General features: G+C 41.3%; 2 protein-coding genes across 2 annotated transcripts; one reads left to right on the forward strand and one right to left on the reverse strand.

Moving 5' to 3' along the window:
- Window positions 1-1,891: 1,891 nt before the first annotated feature.
- Window positions 1,892-10,273, reverse strand: LOC101847528 (pseudouridine-5'-phosphatase). The gene is made up of 5 exons (XM_005108908.3): window positions 10,018-10,273; window positions 5,579-5,704; window positions 5,109-5,201; window positions 4,053-4,285; window positions 1,892-2,908 (listed from the first exon to the last, which is right to left on the reverse strand). The coding sequence occupies exons 1-5, from the start codon at window positions 10,076-10,078 to the stop codon at window positions 2,720-2,722; spliced, it is 702 nt and encodes a 233-aa protein (XP_005108965.1). The 5' UTR covers window positions 10,079-10,273; the 3' UTR covers window positions 1,892-2,719.
- A 480-nt stretch (window positions 10,274-10,753) lies between these two features.
- On the forward strand, window positions 10,754-19,415 carry LOC101847148 (galactoside alpha-(1,2)-fucosyltransferase 2). The gene is made up of 2 exons (XM_005108906.3): window positions 10,754-10,979; window positions 18,256-19,415. Exon 2 carries the CDS (start codon window positions 18,334-18,336, stop codon window positions 19,315-19,317), a length of 984 nt encoding a protein of 327 aa, XP_005108963.1. The 5' UTR covers window positions 10,754-10,979; window positions 18,256-18,333; the 3' UTR covers window positions 19,318-19,415.
- Window positions 19,416-20,014: the final 599 nt, after the last annotated feature.

The raw sequence follows: 20,014 nt of genomic DNA on the forward strand, positions 1-20,014 counted from the left end.
GATGGAAAGACCAGCATCTGTGGTACAGATTCAGCGTTTGCCATCACATAATTATCACATGCAGGAGTACCGAGTTTGCTCATACTGTACCGAAACAACATAGGGGGAGCTGCTGATTTTTCTTTCCTCATCCTTACTATTGTCATTTTCCTCTACTTCTTTTGTATGTTTGTCACACTCTTGTGACCCGCAATTTCCAGAGTGCCTTGATAGTCGAAGCAGACTTTGTGCTGTTGAAGCTAGAGAGGTGAGCAGAGTACTAGACTAGCAAGCCTGGCTCCCCATTTGGACTTCTCTGTTGACATCCATCTCTTGGCGCTCATATGACTTTATGAAGTTGCAATGATAGATGACGCAGGCGTGCATTTGAATGAACCGCCCCATTTGCAGTGTGTGCTTGGTAGACATCAGTGTATTTTACTGGAATTTGCCAGTATTTCTTTGGTATCAAAGACATGAAAATGCCTCTCATTTGAGACCAAACTACTTTTGACAGAGAAAGTCAAATACAACATTATACATTACTTGCTCGATGCCTATAATTATCTACATAAAAACCTCATATTTTGCTATTACAACGAACTCTCTGATTCAACAAAATTGAAGGCCAGGCCTATGACCTAATTGTGTTGCAAGCGCTGTAAAATAGAGACGGGCAGGAAACGCTTTTTTCTTCCCAAGTGAGAAGAACAAAAAGCTGACCTACTTCTCGAGAAATGCTTCTCGTCTCGTGACCAATTTCTCTTCTCGCCCCGAAGAACGAGTAACTCGCTCAGCGAGAAGACTGGCCGCGGCCGAGATTTTTCTTCTCGCGCCGTTCGACGGGAAACTCGCTTAGCGAGAAGGCCGGTCGTGGCGGGGATCTAAACTAGGCTAGCCCTGTTGCGCAGGCAGTGAAGGAAGGTAGGGAGATTTAGGCCTAGGCCCTGATCAACTCCTCACTCGCCTCGTCTCGCCACCCTCTCCCCTCCCTTTTAGTTTCACACACAGGACGGCACGGTGATGGGTGGCACTGTCTGCGTTGTCATTTCTCGCCTCTCACTCTCGTTACTGTTACTCGTTATGTCAAGCCAATGAGCAGTATCACTTCTCGGTACCGGTCAGTAGTTTAGTGCCCGGGCGGCGACGGGAAGGGCATTTCTCGCGAGAAACGAGTACTCAGCTCGTCTCGTGCCCGCCCCTAGCAAGTGCTGTAAAACACTCACTAAAACAAAGAACATTTATGAGTGGTAATGCATGCTTATAGCTTGAAATTTATCCTTTTTTGTGCAGAAAATCCTCATATTCATTTTGATAAACCAAACTTGCAGGGGATAAGCATACGACTTGCCAGAGTTAAAAACCTAAAGGCACGCACTAACAAAAGTCAGTGGACAAACACATTCAAAAATTCAAATACTTGTACACCATGTAAAAAAATCACAAATTAACTCAACAGTAAATAAATTAACAGCTTGTACAGAAACATCAGTACTTTTTATTTGTCTCCTGGGTACATACCATAACCTCTGGATAAAATTATTAAAACAGAGATAAATGAATCTTCAGTTCACATTTCCTCCCATACTGTGATTTTTGCTATCATTCCTTTGTCCATCACAATGATAATAATAATAATAATAATAATAGATAGCATTTGTATAGTGCAAATCCCCGCTCAACAGCAAGCTCTATGCGCTTCACAATCTATACTATTAGCCTGCGAGCATTCTGAAACAAACTCAACTTCCAGGGAAGCATACAGTGCAAGCAGCCATTTATAGGCGCTAAAACACTAACATACTGACAAGATCTTTTGCTGTCTATGGCCGGGTACCCATTTCCACCTGGGTGAAGTGAGGAAAATTCGTGTAAAGTGCCTTTCCCAAGGACACAACGTCGGGCCCGCGGCTCGAACCCCCGACCTCGCAACCTCACGATTACGAGTCCGGTAGCCTAACGACTAGACCACCGACACCACTAAGTACAATGAGTACAATAGCAACGTAACAACCTGTAAAACTCCTGTAAAGTATCAACAAAACAATAAAAATTGGTGGCACATTATTACTCTCTCTCTCTCTGCAACATACTCTCGACATAACCATCATATATATACTCTCACTGTTACAATCATATCGTCGCTGTACCAAGCAATCCAGTTAAGTCCAAATTTTAATTTTCCATTTTCACACCCTCTCAAAGCTCTATCAAGGATGTACTTTTTAACATTACCAAAATGCAGTTTAATGCTATAGTCAAGGTTCACAATTTTCTTGCTTTTCATAATTCCTGATTGGAGCAGCACGACAACTATTTTTTGTACCCAAATGGACTTAAACAGATTGCTTGAGACACGAATGATATACTCTTACTGTTAAAATCATATAACATATACTTTCACGGTTTATTCTTGTCGTTAAAATCATAATACCCTCATCATTACAATCATCCACGTTGTTGCTGATAAAATCATATTTTCACCACAACAATCATATTTTTTTTGCTGCTAAAAATCACATACTCTCAACTCTGCAATCATATATTCTCGCTGATTAAATCATAAACTCCCATCTTTACAGTTATATATTCTTGCTGATAAAATCACACACTCTCATCTTTATAATCCTATATTCTGGACGATCTCTCTCTCTCTCTCTCTCTATATATATATATATATATATATATTTATAATATATATATATTATATATACGGGTTCTGGTACTCTCTCTGTGACCATCATACACTCTCACTGTATGCAGGAAGGCCAAACCGCTCGGGCCGGAACTGCTCCAACGAGTCTAGTGTTTGGTCCACGCGGTCCTGGAGCACTGTGCGGTCAGCACGAGGGTCTGGAACCCACACCACGTGCATGCCGGCCGCAACACCTGCTTCAGCGCCGTTGGGGGCATCTTCAAACACCAGGATCTGGGAAGAAGATGTCATTAAATTTTTTAAGCCCCTTTTCACCACAATAGGACCTTAGAGCATGCATCAAAATAACATTGAGTGTGTATCTAGTTTATGATTATTATTGTTTTTATTGCTGCTCATTTATATTATGCATGTGACTGTAAGCCTATGTGTGTGTGCATGTGAGTGTGCGAGTGTGTAAACATGGTGAAACACTAAACCAATGTGCCAGGATCTGGACAATAAAGATGTATCTTATCTTATCTTGTTATTTTACACGCAAAGTGTTTGTCTCGAGAAAAAATGAGATGGACTCTAAATTTTTCTGCTCTCCTCGTGAATAGAGTCAAATTGAGTCATGCAGTCTTCTTGCGACTGACAACGATAAGTTGTTTAACTCATTATCTTCGGCAAGCCGCTCCCAGTGGCACATTCCCTTGCAACCACTTCAGCGTCAAATTAGCTTTTGACAATTGCCAAAAACAGATCTCTTTCACCAGGAGTTCTTTAGTCAGATGAAGAACCATCAAAATAGGTACATTTGTTTTGATTTAATAACCAATTCAGTGACGGTTTTGTCACATTTAGATTTCGGAACATTTTCAAATGTACCTGATGTCAGATAGAGTTATAATGAACTTTTTCAAACATATGTCAACGGCAGTCATGAACCTTTTCAAACAAATGGAGTTGTGTACATTTTCAAACATATGTCATACTAGCTGGGTATCCTTTCGATGAACGGACTCAAAAGAATCCATCGTCAAATCATTGTGGAATCAGTGCGCACTGCTTGTGAACGGAAGCCTCACTTGTTTACAATGGCGTCTTAGTAGACGGTCTTCCCAAAGATTAGATCTAAATGAAACTAACGAAAAGCTGAAAATTAAACCACAGTGACTTCAGACTCTTTAATATAACTGTTCACCCTTAAAATGATTCTGAACAACCGTTAATTTTTTCCAAATTCAAAAGTTAAGAGGTTCGGAAGTTTTAGGCGGCCAAAGTGACGAACGTTCACAAATAACATACACATATAGATGAAGTTTTATGCTAAAAAATGTAGGCACAGAACATTTTCAAATCATGTCAATATGAAAATTGCATGCCTCATTTGAGAATGAATTGTAATGGCACTAATCATTCTCAAACCGCTCACCTCAGCAGGGTTAGGATCGTCTCCAAACCGTTTGGCAGCCACGAGGAAGCAGTCTGGGGCTGGTTTCCCATGCTTCACATCTGGGTCGTCGCTACTGAGTACTGTGTGGTGGAAAAGGGCAAACAACTCTTTGTGCCCCGCTGTCTTGCGCTTGAAGCCCCAGCCGTCCGACCCTGACGCCAGGGCAATGGGTATGTTGTTGTTGTGGAGATGACGGATCAGCTTCTCTGCTCCTGGCGTGGATAGAAATAGAAAGCACCGTGACTCGAGTTTGAGTGAACCTAAAACATATGTGTCACAACGTGGTGGAATCAGGCGCTTGTCAATTTTTGGGCATGTGGAATTATTGGTGTCATCTTAAAGCTTGATCAGTTGTCTTGCTATCGGTGAAATAAATACCCATCTATTTTGAATAGAAGTCAAGATATTTGAGATTGAAGAAGGTAGGGTTACCTAGTTTCAAAGGTAGAATGAACAAGAAAATGGCCGCCAAAGTCTGGTTATTTCCAAAGCTTGATAGTCCGTGGAAAGAAAACTTACATTTTTGTGCCTTTAATCAACGTTTTTCAGTAAAAACTCCCCAAACCTGCAACCTCACAACTATGGGTCTTGTAGTCCAACCACAAGACTGCCATATTATAAAGTTTTAACAAACCTGTCAATTGTCATATGATTAAAGCTTGCATTTGAGCAGAGTGTGTCTTTGTAAGGCCTTATTATTTAGACGTCCCCACATGAAACGAACCACACGCTGCATCATTGACACTATGGATATGATATAATGTAAATGCGAATAGTATATTAGTTCCAGACGCTGCACAAAGGTTTAGCTGAAGTTGGAGAAATTAAAACTTCTCACTTCCTGAAGGCATAATATTGCATCCAAGAATTTCAGTGACGCAGTGTGCAGCTATGAGCATTTAAAGAGATAAAGTGGACATTTAGTTCAACTTTGTACTAAATTAAAGTTTCTTCAGGATCCCCAGATCTTCAAATAGAAAAATTGGTGATATTCTCGAGGGAAAAAAAAGTAACTTTATAGTAGATAGTGGGCACCTGGCATCAATGGTACAGATGGCAATTTCACCTCCAGTCTTGCTTTCAGCTTGTGGACATATTCATCGACAGTCATTGGAATTTTCAAGGCATCTGATTGAACAAAAAGAAATACCAGTGGTAAAAGAGACGTCTATCGGAATGAAAAGGAGCTTGAATACTTAACAAAGTGACAAGGCAATTAAAGAAATGAAAAGAAACAGTACATAAGGATGAGAAGGAACTTCAAATACTCCTAGAATGATGACATAACACAAATTTATTCTATTTTCGGACTATCTAAAAATTAAAAATAGAAATATTAAAAACATAATTCACAAAAAACCTTAAGAAAAAACTAAACTCAAGAGTCATAATAATAAGTATTCAACTATCCGGATGTCACTTTTGGAATTTAAACAAAGAGGGGTGTAACGAAAAAAAAATCAAAACTATGAAGAGCAAGAGAAGGAGCACAGAACTGCACTTACCAATAAGCACTTGAGCCGCTTCTCGTTCCTTTTTGCCCATCTGCTGAGACTTGATCTCCCAAGTAAATTCACATCCATACTCTGCACAGATTTCTTCCAAACACTCAGTGTACACTCTTTCTGTGTCTACGGAAAACAGATGCAAAGATAATTAGATTTTCTAAAATAGTAGCAGAATAATTTCTTATGAGTACAGTCAAACCTCGTTGTACTGCCCCTCCCTGCGTGAATCTGACTAAATCTCAGAGATAACTCAGCCTTGCAACATTCAAAAATTGATGAATAACTCGCACAATATCATTCCCCTACTGAGACACTAATTTCGATTCTGTATTAAATAGCACATGATTCTTGAAAACGTGTTGCACATCTTAACTAGAAAAGGGGGCTCTCGTGGCCTTGAGGTTAAAGTGTTTGCCTCTCATTCAAAGGTCCCAGGTTCGAATCCGGGTAGCGATGGAACAATTTTCTTCTCTAAAATGGTCTCCTTTCCTGCTCTCTAGCAATGTTCTGTCATCTGCTTTCGTCTCCACTTTCTGCCTCCATCCCCTCACCTCCTTTGCCCCCTCCTCTGTGCTTCTGACTCTTTCTCCAGCCTTACTACTGCTATTCCATGGCTCCTTACTGCTGTCTTTCAGCCACATCCCTGATCTTCTGGTAGGAAAGATCTACATCTAGCCTTCTCGGACAAGGACGAAAAATCTTGGAGGCCCTATGTGGAAGTTGCGCACGGTAAAGATCCCTTGGTGGTCTAAAATCGATGAGAGTAGGCTTCGGCCGCCACCCGGGCAAAATTCAAAATTTCCTACCAACTGAAAATATTAGGTGTGTCCTGCGCGCTCATATATATGACCTTAAGCAGTTGCGAGCGCCTTAAAGCTCTTAGCAAAAAAATAATAAAATGTAAAAAAATTTTTTTTTAATTTTGAGTAACTAGAAAAGCCTGATCAAATTCTGCACAGAGACACAATTGTCTCAAATTCAAATTGCCCTATGCCCCTGATAGAAAAAAAGGCTATCCATAATCATTGAGAATAAGAGTTTATAAATATAAAGCATAAAAGGTTACATTAGCCACACACAGCAGGCATAGAGATGCATCATTGAGCACTACCTGTACACAGTGTGTGTACTGTAAAGCACTGAAACTTCCTTGAATCTGTCATGTGGGAGTACGTGCTGAGTAGCATGGTGTGATTGTGAACAAAGACAGACTATGTCATTTATGGCATTACACTGGGCGGTATGGTGTGAGAATGTTCGTGTGTTTGTACATTAGTTATGCTTTTTTTTATAGTTTTAGTAAGAGTTTTACGGCACTCGCAACTGTATAAGGTCATATGAGCGCCAGAAGATTAGAGGTGTTACAGGAGAGTAACAAACATAAAAAAGAAGAAGGGGAGATAAGGACGATAGATGTTTGATAGGAAAGAAGGAGCAAACCACACCAGAGCACCCGCCAACCACCCACTTAGTTATGTTTGTGTCCATATGGAAGTGATTACACAAAGGGGGTGAGTGGTGTGCTCTGACTAGTGTTGGTGGTTTCATCATTATGATCGTGATTTTCTTAAAGAGCTGTATCTTATAGTTGCAAGGCTCATCAGGACTTTCTCTTGTTAATATAGGACATATGGCACAAGTACAATCCTTTTGCTTTTAATTATTTGTACAATAAACACAATTACTTCCCTTGAGCTCTCTTATTTTCCATTATAATCTGAATAATCATAGTAGTTTAGGCTACTCTGACTACTCAAATTACGGACATTGAACTCGTGTCAAATGTCAACTCACGCTGTGTTCGAATTATCCATGTTCAATTGTAGTATAAAAAATTATATTCGAGAGTACGTCAGGATTGTCTACTCTCACCCACTCTTTTCATTGTTTTGGAGAGGATCATGATAGATGCTCTTGAAGATCACAAAGGAACAGTCAGTATAGGGGGCAGAACGATTACAAGCTTTCGCTTTGCAGACGACAAAGACGGCCTTGCGGGACAAGAGCAAGAAAGAACTAATCAGCTTAGTGGACTGCCGTGAAAAGACCTCGACAGCCTACAACAGAGGCTTGAGACCGTAAGCAGTTTCAAATACCTGGGTGCAAGAGTGACAGACGAAGGATCAAAACCAGAAATACTCTCCAGAATCGCATAAACTTCAGCAGCAAGGACCAAGTTGAAAACCATATGGAACGACACAAATATCACCATCAGATCAAAGATCAGACTGATGCGTTCCCTGGTCATGTCAATATTTCTGTGTATGCATGTTAATTTTGGATCTTGAATGCAGACTTTGAAAGAAGGATCAAAGCTTTGAAGATGAGATGCTTCCGAAAAATCCTTGGTATCTAATACAAAGATCGCATCACAAATTATGAAGTCAAACAACGGATCAAAAATGCAATTGGACCATACGCTGACCTTCTCACTCTAGTCAGGAAAAACAAATTGCAAAGGTATGGACACATCACCCATTCATCCAGCCCTGCCAAGATGACCCTGCAAGGCAGCGTCCAGAGAAGCAAAGGCAGACCGAAGAAGAGTTGGGAGGACAACATCAAGGAACCTGGACCTCAAAGACATGCTCAGGAAAGCTGAAGACCGGAAGGAGTAGAGGAATTAGCTGGTGACCAAATCTTTAAAAGCACCCAGACGGACATCAAGTCTAGTCTATGGGATAGGTGAAGGGTGATATCTTCTAGGAATCTAAAGGCTAGGAATGGCCGCATTTTTTCGTGTAATTCTGCAACACTTGCATAATTTTGGATTCCCCGCGTTTTTTTCACATTTTTTTTGAGTAATGTGCCAGCATCAGAGGTCCAGATGTCCTTTTTTTTCCCGACATTTTTCTTTCCTCTATAGAGATCTAGAGATCTACAGCTGAAAGTTACAGAGATTATATTTGTAAAAAAATTTTTTTTTGACTGATGTGTATTGCTTTCTTTCCAAATACATAACAAATTACTGATACTATGTTCTGTTTTCAATTTTTCTGTTCATAAAACATGAAAATCATGAAAATTCTCGCTGAAAAATGTTACGATAACTTGCATAATTTTTGCATAATTTTGCTTTTTTCTTTGAATAATATATAATTTGGTCATCTAAATTTGCATAATTCTACGGGGACAGTTTAACGCCAAAAACCTTGTTCAGGGCCCTGAAAAAAAAAAAACAGCTACAAAATAACAAAATAATAAATTAAAAATAAAACCCTTTCTTTATGAGATGGCAGAAAGGAATAAACAAATTATATTCGGACTTTGAATTGAGTCCAGCAAGGCGTTCGTTCCGACTTCCGACCCTCGTTCCTGAATATTTCCAGCACGTAAGACATTTTTTTCGATCATATTGATACAATCGAGACGTGAGCTTGAATCAGTAACTATCTATCTAAACTGGCCCCCCAGCATCATTAGTGAACAGCGAACAGAACAACCAAGTTGAGTTGACCTTGGCGGGGGCAAAGTTAATTACGTCGACCTATTTGTGCGTAGCGATCATGCACTCTCGGCTTGCTGGTGGAGGAGGCCACGGCAGTCCTTTTTGTGTGATGTGATTTTTTTTTAAAATACCAAAGTGAAGCTATTTCTCCGAATGCTCAGGAAAATAAACTAGATCTCTATTTCTCCGAACGGTTTCCATTTTCTAGATTTTTCGGTTATTTGCGAGATTTAGGTGTCATCTCTTTCATTCTCACATTCTGCAAGGACTGGGAAGAAGTACTTTTCGCATGGAATTCAAATTCTAGAGCTCTAGAATTTTAAATGTCTGAATATTCAGTTCAGTTGTGGTTGAGGCAACGTTCCCGGACTTTACTTTATTTGAAAATGCCTTCAAAAGGTTCTGCGAGAAAACAGGACTGCTCGACCTTGGCAGTGACCTATTTTGCATTTAGTCACCCCTAAAGCAAACACTAAAATCCTTCAAGTAAACCCCAAAAAAAATCCCTCCATGCCCCCCCCCCCAGTTCATATCTTACACACACACACTCTCACACACGCATGTACACACATTCACACACACACATGTGCGCGCACTGGCCAATCCTTTCGCAAATTATCAACAAATCTCGAAAATGGAAACCGTTCAGAGAAATGGAGTTCAAGTTTAGTTTATTTTCCCTACATAACTCACTTAAAAGCTGACTCCGAATAAATAAAACATTTTTTTTTGCCCCGAGTCCGAGAATCTAGATCTAGATCTAGATAGCACCCTATAGAGCTATCATCAGTCTTGAGTCCGAATAGATAAAAAATCTATAGAGCTGGCCTTTATAAAATTACCCCGAGGCCGAGGAGCATACTTAGAGACCGAAAATCCAAAATCTATAGATCTAGAATTCTAGATCGAGAGGGCTGTAGGCATAGCCACAGGAGGCTTAAATTTATTGATTTATAAATTTTAAGGATCCGATGAGGCAGGTCGTTACCAATGATAAGCCCATCGACGTCAAAAATAACATGGGTGATCTTGACAGCAGGAGAATCCATGTCAGAACCTGGAGCTATGCGTTTGGTCCTATCGAGTGCTGAGGTCACAAAACACAAATGGCAGCGGTAGTGACAACAGGATCTTAGATTATCTAGATTCTAGTACTAGGGCCTGACGCCTAACACTATCTTATCACAGCAATTCATTCGCTGGTCTCGCCCGTTAGGAACTTCCGAGTGACACACTTTTACTTTCTGTTCTTTGGGTGTGCAGTTTAGTGGTTCATGCTTTATCAGGCGCACTTGTGAAATGTGATTTCAAAAATCTTTTTCATCATAATGTCATTCTAAATAATAATATTTAAGATTTTCAATTCGTATTCAATACGTTTACAACAAACAAAGTGTATTATTTAACTTAGAAAATACTTAGATTTGGTCCAAATAAATAATGCTCCCCATAATGTCACAGTGATCTCCCTCTAATCTTTTCTCCAGGTTTGGTATGCACAACGTTATGTTTAGCAATCACAGACCAACATACATTTATGTTTTGGGGTGAATAAATTTTTTAAAAATTGTTCTGAAAAATTATTGAACAATCAAATCAAATTATTTAAAGAGTAAAACTGCCTAATTATACTTTGGTGACTTTCATACAGTTTGTCATTAATACCCCCGGTCATATTTTGCTCTCGATTGACTTCTCAATACTTCTCATACAGATTGCTAGAAAATCCGGGGTAATTGTCACCGATCCCCATGGTTGTTGATCACAACAATGCTCGATTGATACAGTTTAATTCAACGCACGAATGGCCCCATATATTTTTCTGTAACTGAAGATGATGAACATAATAGTTTCTTCATTCAACAGTCACAATTTATAATATAAGGTTATAGATCCTAGATCTACTGGCACAGAAGTATCGCCATACAAAAGTGATCACCGGAAGTGTGTGTAAGTGCTGCTTGCTGTTGTTCGTATAGTGTTATTGAGAAGCCTTGATCTAAAGAATCTAGATCTAGTCTAGATATAGATCTAGATCTAGACTATTTTCTAGATCTAAGTCGACTAAGTATTGTCATTCATTGTGATTTGTGAGATATAATTATCGAAGTGTATACAGACCCGGTAACCGGGAACAAAGACAAAGTCACGAAGTATACAGAATACAGACCCGGTAGGGGAACTCTGTGATTTCGGGAAGTTTCAGCGCCCAGACCCGGTAGTGTGTGTGTGTGTGTGTGTGTGTGAGAGAGAGAGAGAGTGAGTGAGAGAGAGAGAGAGAGAGAGAGAGCAGGTGGAAGTGCTAGCAAAATGTATGCCCCAGTTGGCAGGAGGGAACGAGAGAAAGATGAGTGGGAAATAGGTGGGGAGAAAGAAAGACAGAGACAAACAAAGAAAAAGAGAATGCGAGTGATACACAGCGACAGAGGAGAGAGAGAGAGAAATAGAGAGGGTGACTGCTCGATTGAAATTATGACATTGTTCTTTTCTTCAAATTGTGATTCCTCCAACTCTAAAACGGAGGAAAAACGATCGTTCATCGAAAATACATCCGCAATCTTCATTTAGATTTAGATCTAGATCTAGGCTAGCCTCGAAACTAGATCAATGATTTATCTGTCTGTCTAGATCTAGACCTAGATCTAGATCTAGGCCATAGATCTAGAAGAACCTAGTTCTACCCTGAGCCAAGAGGGCGCTGAAACTTTCCGAAATCACGAAAGAGTTACCCTACCGGGTCTGTATACTTTGTGACTTTATTCCCGGTTACCGGGTCTGTATACACTCCCTATAATTATTATTGTACGGTATTGACACAGTAGGACCGACAGTAGTGATCTACACAACACATATAGTTGAGATCTACTTCTTATAATGTCTTATTCAGTTGAATGTCAGCCCACTGTTCAGTGATCATTTTTTGTGATGTTTTTATGCTGTCCACTGACAATGACCATCATTTGTGTAGACGAGGAGGTCTAAAAATGAATAGAACAAGAAAGTAGAAAGTCTGTGAGAGTAGCAAGTCTGAGAGAGTAGCCTGCACCTGCAGTCCTGCCCTGCAAGGAAGGACCTTGTGTTGTACTTGAAGTAAGTCCTGTACAATTGCGGTCCCGTTTAGAGATACAGTGGAACTCGGATTCAACGAGAACTCGGATTCAACGAGATGAGATAGATTCCCCGTTTTTTTTCTTCTTTAAAATCAATAAAAGTAACCCGGATTCAACGAGCACTTAAAAAATCAGCGAGCTCGGATTCAACAAGGTCGCTTCCAGGGTGAACAGCCCCCGCAGACGTAGCTTCGCTCATTTTTCTCCCAGAACGAACTGTACCTAATCCTGGAAACCATCCATTGCACCAGCATCGTGAACCATTATTCACTTAGCCGATTGCATGCGACCAATCAGCGGTCTTTTCAAGTACCAACACATGTGTTGTTGGCTCGCGCACGAGTCTACTCTGGCATGTGTCAGGGTCAGATGGGCGGCCTGCATACGTGTGGCTGTGTGTGTGTGTCGGGGAGGGGGGGGCGCAAGCGGTCCGGACGTTGAACGTCGCTAATACAAACATGTCACAGTCTTTTTTTCCCTTCAGCAACTGATCATTAAGTCAATAATAAGCTAGTCTTGACGAAGATCTAATAATGAATTGTGCGCTGGTCTATGGAATCAAAAGTATCCGTATATTCTAGGCTCTACACAGCAACACAACTTTTTGGTAAACCATCGAGATGGCACAGGCATGTGTATTTAAACGATTCGGTCTTTTTTTTTTACTCAGCTCATAATATGCAGGCATTTCAGGCACTACTTGTGACTTCTCTTGTACATTACTTGCTCAGTGCCTGTAATTATCTACACAAAACCTCGTGTTTGCTATAACGAACACTCGGATTCAACGAGATTTTAGGTCAGGCCTGACGACCTCTTTGAATCCGAGTTCCACTGTACTCGTTTTCACCAAGAATTACTTCAGGTTCTAAACGATTACTTTTTGATGCGCGTGCCGATAGGCCTATGGAGAGATAGCCAATCAAATCTAACTGTAAAACATCAAATCATGGACAACCCCCTTGCCTTGTATAGAGGCCCTAATGAAATTTTACTGCTCATTTTGTAGGCTAAATCTACTAATAAAACATCGATACCGAACACTTCAATCAGTATCGATATCCAGTAGTAGCATGTGTGATTTAGTGCTAGATCTAACGGGACCGCAATTGTACAGGAGTGCCTTGTAGTAAGTTGTTGTCGAAGTCAGTGAGCCACTCCGGATATCCCACCTTTTTGCAAAGGCTCATGATATAGATCGACCTCGGGAGGACTTCCGTAACGAGCGACCACTATGATACAGAGCAGAACAGAGGGATTGGGGTAGGGATACGGTTTAAGTTTGGGGTAGGGCTAGGGTTTAGTAAGGTCTTTTTTTTATTGTGTTTGTTGGGATGGTCACTCATAAATGGAAGTCCTTCCTCATATTCTACGGAAACCAGTCATTTCGTCACGCGGACATCTCTGTCTCGTCGCACTCCTATTGTGTGTGACTAAATGACTTTGCTTAAATCTCTCCAAAATTGTTATTATATCGTCGGCCTGGTGATAAAACCGACTAACCCACAAAATATTTTAAAAATTTTTATTGGCCCTATCGATAGTAAATTGTCCATTTCATATATATGCTCACTCAAAGACAGATCTGAATTTTGTCTAGAAATGTCTTTAAAACATTAGAAATAAAACCGTATAACCCGGCACCCATCGGATTTTAGCCCGATAATTCCGACTATCCCACCTGCGAGGGACAGAATGAGGGTTGGCTGTTTTTATCGCGCTAACAATGAGGTGCCACTTGCTACGTTACCGACTAACCCCGGCTTCGACTCCTCTGCGGACTTCGTTTGACATCAGATTCAGACCTGTAATAGTCCAGAATTTGCTCATGGGAGCTCTCCAAAAAGGAATTTATATTTGTGTAATATTTCTTGTTGGATTCATTGGGGAGTTATATAGATCTGGTTGTTTCCTCTTTTTTCTTTATTTTAATGCTGCTGATAATTTATTAATGACTAAAACTCCCCACTGTTCCCACAGAACTGTTTATCTCGTGACAATTCCGGTATTTGAAATGCATCATCTTTATCATTTTTTCCATCGCAATTGAAGGGAGAAGTTGGTAGCTTTTCATTCTTTACTAACTCACTCAGAAAAAAAATGTGGGACCTGTCCAGCACACCGTATGCCCCCAACGATCATTGTTGTTTTTTAAAGTGCTTTTTTTTTCATTTGCAGTGTTTATTGCAGTCATTACCTTCTGAAACATCTTTCGACTTTCTTTGAAAGTTCATTTCGTTTGTGTTTTATATAGATTATTTTCTCTGTGTCATAACATAATGCTTTATCTTTACATCAAACCTTAACTTACATAATACTATAACATTCAATAAGATGATGCCACGTTTGCTGCGTCACCTCTTACCCTCAGCGCAGTGGAAAGTGATCAACGTGACCAGGCTAATGTCACATCAGCTCACAATACAACAGTTATGTCACCTTTGATCTCTTCGAAAAGGACACGGAATGAAAACGATTGGAAGGGAACAAAAGGAAGAGGTTGAAAGAACTGGGGATGCCTCTACCCATGTCAAGGCACGAAGTGAGCAGGATGTGAACTTGACGTCCTTTGCAGTTGCAAACTGGTTAGTGCAAAATGCAATGACATCAGTGGTCACTCTCTTGGAAAGAAAAAAGAGCCTACGTATATGCCACGATACACATGATAGACAAAAAGAGATCTTACACAGCAAGGGAAAACCCAAGGAGAAATTACAGCCTTCAATACCACTAACAAGAGTCAATGGTCAAAGAACACCTGTTTGTAAAACAATCTTCAAGAACACCACAGGCCTGACCCACTGGTTTATTTAAAGTGTCTTCTCCCAAAAAAAAACAACAACCAAGAAGTCCACCCACCTAGAACACATCGCGCCCACCATGAGAGAGCCAAGAATGACAAGTTGTTCCATAAAGAGGAATTTTTTGACAAACTTTCGAAGATATCCTCCTATCTACAGGTGACAATCCAGAAAACGTCAGATCTGCATCAAGTATACATGGAGAACTTTGCAGAGAGGGTGAAAGCCACATTGAGCTATCTAGTGTTCTGCCAAAAGTTCAAGAAAAACAATTTGGGTTTACTTTCAACCAAGAAAGACCAGTGCGACATTTGTACAAAGTTCAAATCTGGAAACCTCACAGAAACAGAACACACAGCTCAAATATGAATATGAGGAAAGCTGCCTGGCTAGACCAGAGAAGGAGAAGGACAGGGAGGCTGTGTGTGTCCTTTGTATGCAGGTCCAGTGCATCCTTCTGGCCTCATCACTAAAGACTTCCACCTTATATAAAACAAAACTGGCTGTACACAATGTTACGACTTAGTATCTTGCCACCAGAGACGCGAGATGATATGTCTGGTATGAAAGTGAAGTTGGTCTGAGCTTCAACAGTTTTCATCATGTCTGACTCACTGATATTGCAAGTGACTGACTTCAACCACTTCATCATCTGCAGTGATTGGCACAACTACTAAAACAAAGCCACTCTGGTGAGTGCAATGGCCTCACTGGCCAAAGAGCTTGACATCACAGTTGGGCAGAAATTCTCCCCAAGGGCCATACCCAAATGGAAGTGGATTCAGTCCATGGCACTATTGAGCGATCGCTAAAAAACGCACTGATGTACATCCCAATGGACTATGTGAACATCATGCTCAAAGTAGTCAAAGCCAGACGCATCCTCAGGCTCTATGAAGTTAATGAAGTTATGTACCTGGACCACAGCTTTTTCAAAGATTTTGCAAAGGTCGGAGAGCTCTAAACAATCCGTCTAGGGAGAAAAGCAGGCGATCCTACTGTCACTGACTTGCAGACATCAAAGTACACTCCAGTCTTTAAAATGCAATACAAGCTGAACTTTGATGATGGATGGCAGGCACTGCAAGGACCAAGAAAGCTGAACACCCTGTGTATACGACGGTTACTGCTGGACCTCTCTGCAAAGACAGATTGAAGATAACTGCCAACCAGTATAAACATCTACTTGAGTTGAATGCCGTTGTACCAGGATGCTACCACAATTACCATGAAACTTTGCCTCAGTAAGAAGTTTTGAAAGCGATCAAGCCAAATTCGATTATAGTAGAGTCTTTCAAAACAATGGTAACTTTTGTCGTATTGCCTTGTTGTAGCCACAGGACACAGAGTAAGACAGACATGCTCTTCTGTCGTCGAGAAAACTCAATAAAGTAGTAGTTGTCAAGCCACGCACTTGGAGAAAGCTGGCGCATTCTTTGATGGTACTCACAAAGTCTTTTTGTATAATAATGATATATCATTATGTAACCAACTTCTCCCAAACCATTGCTGAGGTAGCAGAGCTTTTGTGTGGCTTTCTGCTTTCATTTCTTTCTTAGTATTACTTTTTCCCAAGCCTTTGAATGGCCACCCAGTGCCAATAGTACCGTGTCGGACACGGTCATAAATTCTAAAGGCTTACTGCTGCTGCTGCTACTACTGTTGTTTTTGTTGTTGTTGTTGTTGTTTTTGTAGTTGTTGCTGTAGCTGCTCTCCCTTACCCTTCCAACCTACTGTTCTTCTACTTTAAATGTAATTAATATACCCATTGCTGTGTTCTGCTTTTTCTACTTCTATTAAAGGTTCAACTTTGTGACTGCTGTTTTTGCCCGAATTGACTCCGTAGCACTGAAATGGCAGCAGCTGATAGTATGTTGGTAGCAATAATATAGTCCTCCTCCTCTTCCTTCTTCTTCTTCTTACTCCTCCTCCTCCATCTTTTTTCTCCTTATGCTCCTCCTCCCCTCACCCTCCTCCTCCTCCTCCTCCAAAAGATCTTGACGATTGAAGCAAGTGATAAAATACGTTACCGTCAAGTGTGGCTTGGCTGCACTCAATCAACCAAACTCAAGGCCAGCAGTGGCTTCCTGATAAAACCGGTCAACCTACAAAATTGAGGGTTGTTCGGTTTTATCCAGGAAAATTTGAGCGACATAACCGTCTAACCCACACAGTTTCATTAAAATCAATTTTTAAAAGAAAAAAAGGTCTACAGATTTTCGGTAAAGTGTTTTTATAGGTATTTAAAGCATTGATTTATCGTTAGACGCCTTTGTTTTGAAATAAAACAGTTTTTTCCTAAATTTACCTCACTGGGGTTTGTCGGTTTCATCACAAGGCCGACGATATGCTAGTCTAGTACTAAATCTAGATCTAGTATTGTTTTGGTAGATCAGCACCAGTGTTCTTTTTATATATTCTAAATCACCAATTCAAGCATGTATTCGTTGGTGCATGTTCTCTTGTTTTTATGCAATTTAAGCCTAAAACACTGCCCCTCCCACCTAGCAATACCACGTGCTCCTCGCTGGCAGTGCGAAAATGCGGTAGACTCGACCCTGCCAGGGGCAGAGACCGTAAATACCGAGACGGTGCAATCCTTCTTCGGCCTTTGTGCGCTATCGGAGAATCAAGGTCAGCGACTGCGCGCGTTACTCTGCAGTGGTGCACATTAATGAGCTCACACAACACACGCAGTTTTACTGTAACACGAGCTGCGGGGTGACCAGTTGGCCCCGTTTTAGTGTTTTATATAAATTCATGAAGATACGTTTTTAAATCTAGCCTCATTTCTTGTGGAAAAATATGAATACATCAAGATAAATTGATACAAACTGCTGTGCAAAGTTTAGGTTACATTGTTACCCGTTAAAGAGATCAGCTCAGCCCTGATTTGAACAAAACTCTCTCTCTCTGAGTCTCTCTCTCTCTCTTTCTCTCCCTTACTCCCTCCCTCCTTCCCTCTCTCCATCCCTTTCTATCTCTGTCCCTCTCTCTCTCTTTCTCCCTCCGTCCCTCCCTCCCTCCCTCCCTCCCTCCCTCCCTCCCTCTCTCTCTCTCTCTCTCTCTCTCTCTCTCTCTCTCTCTCTCTCTCTCTCTCTCTCTCTCTCTCTCTCTCTCTCTCTCTCTCTCTCTCTCTCTCTCAACTATAAGTAAGAATTCGGTACCTGAATATATGATTGTGTGTTAGCAATGTGGGTGCTAGACTGTAGGGGTTTTTTTTTGTGTGTGTTAGCAATGTGGGACCAGACTATAGGGTTTTTGCCAAAGTAACCTTGTATGTAACTTTTTTCCCGCTTACTTCATATTCCCCAGTGCGACTTGAGTGAAGAACCCTTTGTCCAGTGGTCAGAAGCCTTACCCAAGTACAGGGACCTGGTCTGGCAGAGGGACATGAGAATGAGGAGAGGCCCTCGCTGCTATGTGGTGGGCGGGGTAGTGGCTCTTGTCTTGCTGTTTCTGTACGTGAGTGACCTCACGTATATCTCCGCCTTTCTGAACCAGAAGGTGCCGATCCACCGACCCGTAATCCCGTGGGAGGATGTCAAGCGCAAGTACAATCCGTCTCAACCTCGGCTTATGATATCGTTCAAGGGCCGTTTGGGTAACCATATGTTTGAGTATGCCACGCTCGTGGGTATGGCGGAGAAGTACAACATGACTCCGATTATTCCTGGTAGCTTGGACGTCTTAGACGTTTTTAACCTCCCCACTCCCCAGGGGGATAGTAACTTGCTTCGGAGTCCTCTGGAATACAATGAAGAAATGACAGCAAAATATTCTAAAGTCGTAGAAACTTTGAACCCCAAAAGAGACACATACCTGGTGGGGTATTTTCAGTCCTGGAAGTACTACAATCACATACGACAAAAGCTCTTAGACAAGTACTTTGTGTTCCATGAAAACATTCAAAAGGCAGCAGAGAGGTATATTGCCAATGTTTTAGAAGAGCGGAACAAAAAGGGGGCTGTGGTGGTGGCGATTCATGTCCGGAGGGGAGACTTTGTGCGTCAGCGGGTGAAAGGTTTCACCGTGGCCCCAATCCCGTATTACTACCGGGCTATGGCGTACTTTCGGAAGAAGTTTGACAACATAATGTTTATCATCTGTACCAACGACTTTGTTTGGGCCGAGACGTACCTGGACTCTGGCCCCGACATCCACTACTCTCATGAGACGGATGGTGCCCTTGACCTTGCCATCATGGTCAACAGCAACCACATTATCATCACGTCAGGCTCTTACTCTTGGTGGGCTGGCTACCTAGTCCGCGGCGAGGTTGTCTACTATGCAGGCTACCCGAAACCCAACACGATCATCGGGAACCAGACGGTTAAAGCTGACTACTACCCTCCCTGGTGGAAACCGCTGTTGTAGCTGCTGTGTTCTGCTAGCTGTGCTGGACTCAGACTAAAAGTGTTGTGGGGTGCTTAAAAGTCCTCCCCCCCCCCCCCCCACCACCTGCCCCATATCCCCATATTCTGTATGGCCTCTTTCTTCTTGGTTTGGGATTGTTATACCTCAGATTATTTTAGCAATTTAATGTAAATGGGGGAATGGGGGGCTCATTTTCCTTACTGTGGAAGAAAATATTTGTTTTTTTAACCCCCCCCCCCCCCCCCCCCCCCCCAAACCCAATCCCCCACTCCCTTCCTGCTGATGACTTTATATTTTAGTATACATGACATATGTATATATATACATATGTGTGTTGATGAATTTCAGTTTTAGAATCTACTAGGTCCAGCTCTGAACCTGTCATCTCAATGACTGGTGCATGACTGACGAATGTCACTGCATCTAGCCATCATTATGCATGTATGGAAGGGTGGACTAAGCAGGTTAAAGAATAAATATATTTCCTCATTTTCAGAAGATCCATATGTCTAACAGTCTCTGTTCTTATTCCATTCCATTTTCTGGAGATGAGTTTTTGTACGGACCACGCTTCGTTTTGGGTAGTACAGCCATTCAATGTGAAGTAAAATTGCAGTGACACGCGTCGTAATGCGAAGATGACAATTTGCTGAAAACCATTCTAAGTAGTAATGTAGCCTGTTTTTGTTGTTGTTGT

Source organism: Aplysia californica, unplaced genomic scaffold (assembly GCF_000002075.1).
Source record: "Aplysia californica isolate F4 #8 unplaced genomic scaffold, AplCal3.0 scaffold00733, whole genome shotgun sequence".
NCBI classification, from domain to species: domain Eukaryota; kingdom Metazoa; phylum Mollusca; class Gastropoda; order Aplysiida; family Aplysiidae; genus Aplysia; species Aplysia californica.